The sequence below is a fragment of the Polypterus senegalus genome, chromosome 13 (assembly GCF_016835505.1).
Source record: "Polypterus senegalus isolate Bchr_013 chromosome 13, ASM1683550v1, whole genome shotgun sequence".
Classification (NCBI taxonomy): domain Eukaryota; kingdom Metazoa; phylum Chordata; class Cladistia; order Polypteriformes; family Polypteridae; genus Polypterus; species Polypterus senegalus.
In genome coordinates this window covers 131,838,073-131,840,572 of record NC_053166.1, presented here as the reverse complement: position 1 = coordinate 131,840,572, position 2,500 = coordinate 131,838,073, and the positions used below count along the sequence as shown (strand labels likewise).

At 35.0% G+C, this 2,500-nt stretch overlaps 1 protein-coding gene across 1 annotated transcript in view; it reads left to right on the top strand.

Annotated features, from left to right (window-relative positions):
* The window catches only part of mad1l1 (mitotic arrest deficient 1 like 1), an 898,611-nt gene that overhangs the window by 37,952 nt on the left and 858,159 nt on the right, over positions 1-2,500 (top strand). The window contains exon 8 of the mRNA XM_039774048.1: positions 2,044-2,158. Coding sequence (XP_039629982.1) covers positions 2,044-2,158 — 115 coding nt within the window. The remainder of the gene's footprint in view (positions 1-2,043; positions 2,159-2,500) is intronic.

Sequence of the window (2,500 nt, the reverse complement as noted above, 5' to 3'; positions counted from 1 at the left end):
CCCGAAACACTGCTCAAAATCCACTAAGGCATTCATGCAGAGGAACAAGTACAACGTTCTGGAATGGCCATCTCAGTCCCCAGACCTGAATATAATTGAAAATCTGTGGTGTGAGTTAGAGAGCTGTCCATGCTCGGAAGCCATCAAACCTGAATGAACTAGAGATGTTTTGTAAAGAGGAATGGTCCAAAATACCTTCAACCACAATCCAGACTCTCATTGGAACCTACAGGAAGCGTTGAGGCTGTAATTTCTGCAAAAGGCGGATCTACTAAATATTGATTTCATTTATTTTTTTGTGGTACCCAAATTTATGCACCTGCCTGATTTTGTTGGAACAATTATTGCACACTTTCTGTAAATCCAATAAACTTCATTTCACTTCTCAAATATCACTGTGTGTGTCTCCTGTATGATATATTTAACTGACATTTTTTATCGTAACAACCAACGATTTATACAGGAAAATAATGACTATTAAAAAGGTTGCCCAAACTTTTGCATCCCACTCTATGTACTGATAATTATGTGTTTCTTAAATTATTTATAATGTACCTTGTTTTCATTAATGCAGACATCAATACACTTCACAAGATTGATATCCGTACCCTTTAATGTTACTAGGAGGTTCAGAGATTCAGTAACCAACAACTCTGAATATAGAAAAGCATACTTAAACTAAAAAAACAACGGCAATATTCTAAGAAACAATCAAAAAGCGTTGGTTGGAGTAGGGCTGAAAAGTTGCAGTCATGGAGTCTGAGTTGGAAGCAATTATTGGGTCACTGGAGTCTGTGTCGGTACATACATCTTCATCTAAATATGAAATGTAATATAGTGTATTAATTTCCAGTTTCACATACTGTATACTAATTCAACTAAACTATATTTTCTTCTAGGCTTTTGATATTTCTTTCATTAAGTTTTGGGTTTTGTTTAATGTTTCTCAATGTAACTTTCATCCATCCATTATCCAACCCGCTCTATCCTAACTACAGGGTCACGGGGGGTCTGCTGGAGCCAATCCCAGCCAACATAGGGCGCAAGGCAGGAAACAAACCCCGGGCAGGGCTCCAACCAATCGCAGAACTCAATGTAACTTATTTAACAAATAATATAAAAAGCCACAATGGCATCTGTACAGGCCTCATCTTTATCAGGTTAGGGTACTAAAACGTAGCCTGATGATTGACGTTAGCATTGATAAAATGCTTTGTATCTTGTATTTTGTGTGCTTTCAGTCAAGATAGTAAATACACTTTCATTCAGAATTTTGGGGTCACAGATTTTTTTAAAAAAAAAAAGAAATTCATACCTTTTTTTTTTATCGAGGTACCATTAAAATAGTATAAAAATAAAGCCAAGGTATTACCAGTGTGTATAATGACCATTACAGCTTAACATTTTTTAATTATTCACATATGTCTCCAAAACCCTTTTCGGAAGCAATTCCTTCAGTATCCTTTTGGTAAATTCCCTTAGCTTATCCTTAATTAGTCATGTTTACATGCTAAGTGGTTATTGGAGAAACCTTTCTATCTTCATTAGTACCACTGAAGCCTGTTATACTGTTCACTTGTGTTGCAATGTGTTGGCTGTCCTAAAGTCAGTTCTGGGTTAAAAAATATGACCAAAAGGACACATTTTTTTAAGAACTGGATCTGTTGTGGGGTGTGTGTTTATTTTTTTATTTTTTCTCCTCTCCCCCTCAAATGATGGTTATTCCATGTGACAGATTGCCACTAAAATCCTTCTCTTTAGGGTCCAATTCTGCAAAAATCCCAGAACAGCAGAATGGGCATAGATTAAGAAAAGTAGAGGTGATTTTCTCTCTCTTCATTTCTTCCTAAAAAATTGATATTCTAAAAAGAACGTTGAGCATCTGTGTGGTGATTTGTATTGATTTTTCTTTATTTATAGACCATGATCAAAGCAGTATTAAAATATGAATTTAGACAGAAAGGAAATATTGCTAATATTAATCCCAGGTATTTATTTTAACCTTTGGGAAAATTAATGGAATATTGTTCTTGGGAATTGCAGAGACATAATGGATAACAATGGTTTGCTAAAAGAGGAAGTGGAAGGCATGAGGCGGAAACTGGAACGTTCTGAAAAGATAAAGGAAGAAATGATAGCTTTGGAACTTAAGAATGAAGTAAGTACTATGGAAAGATTTAATTTCATAGAAGTGGTATGGGTAATTTTCCGGTATTTTTCTGAATTACTTTTTCCTTCCTCTCCAGCTGTTTGAGTCGGATGTTTTCATTGAGTGCAAGATTCATTCCCTGATACATTGCTTGCTACCCTATTAGGTGGGGGTTTAAATTGGAACCAGGGAAAGATATTAAAAATATGCAGCAAATTAAAAGTGTGTGCAGCGTGTAAAATAATTTTTTTAACCAATTTTTGCTATCAACTGAAATCCAGAAACATTTTACAAACAAATGGAGCATTTTACAAAATGTACAAGATACCATTTTACCTCATCAGATTAGAG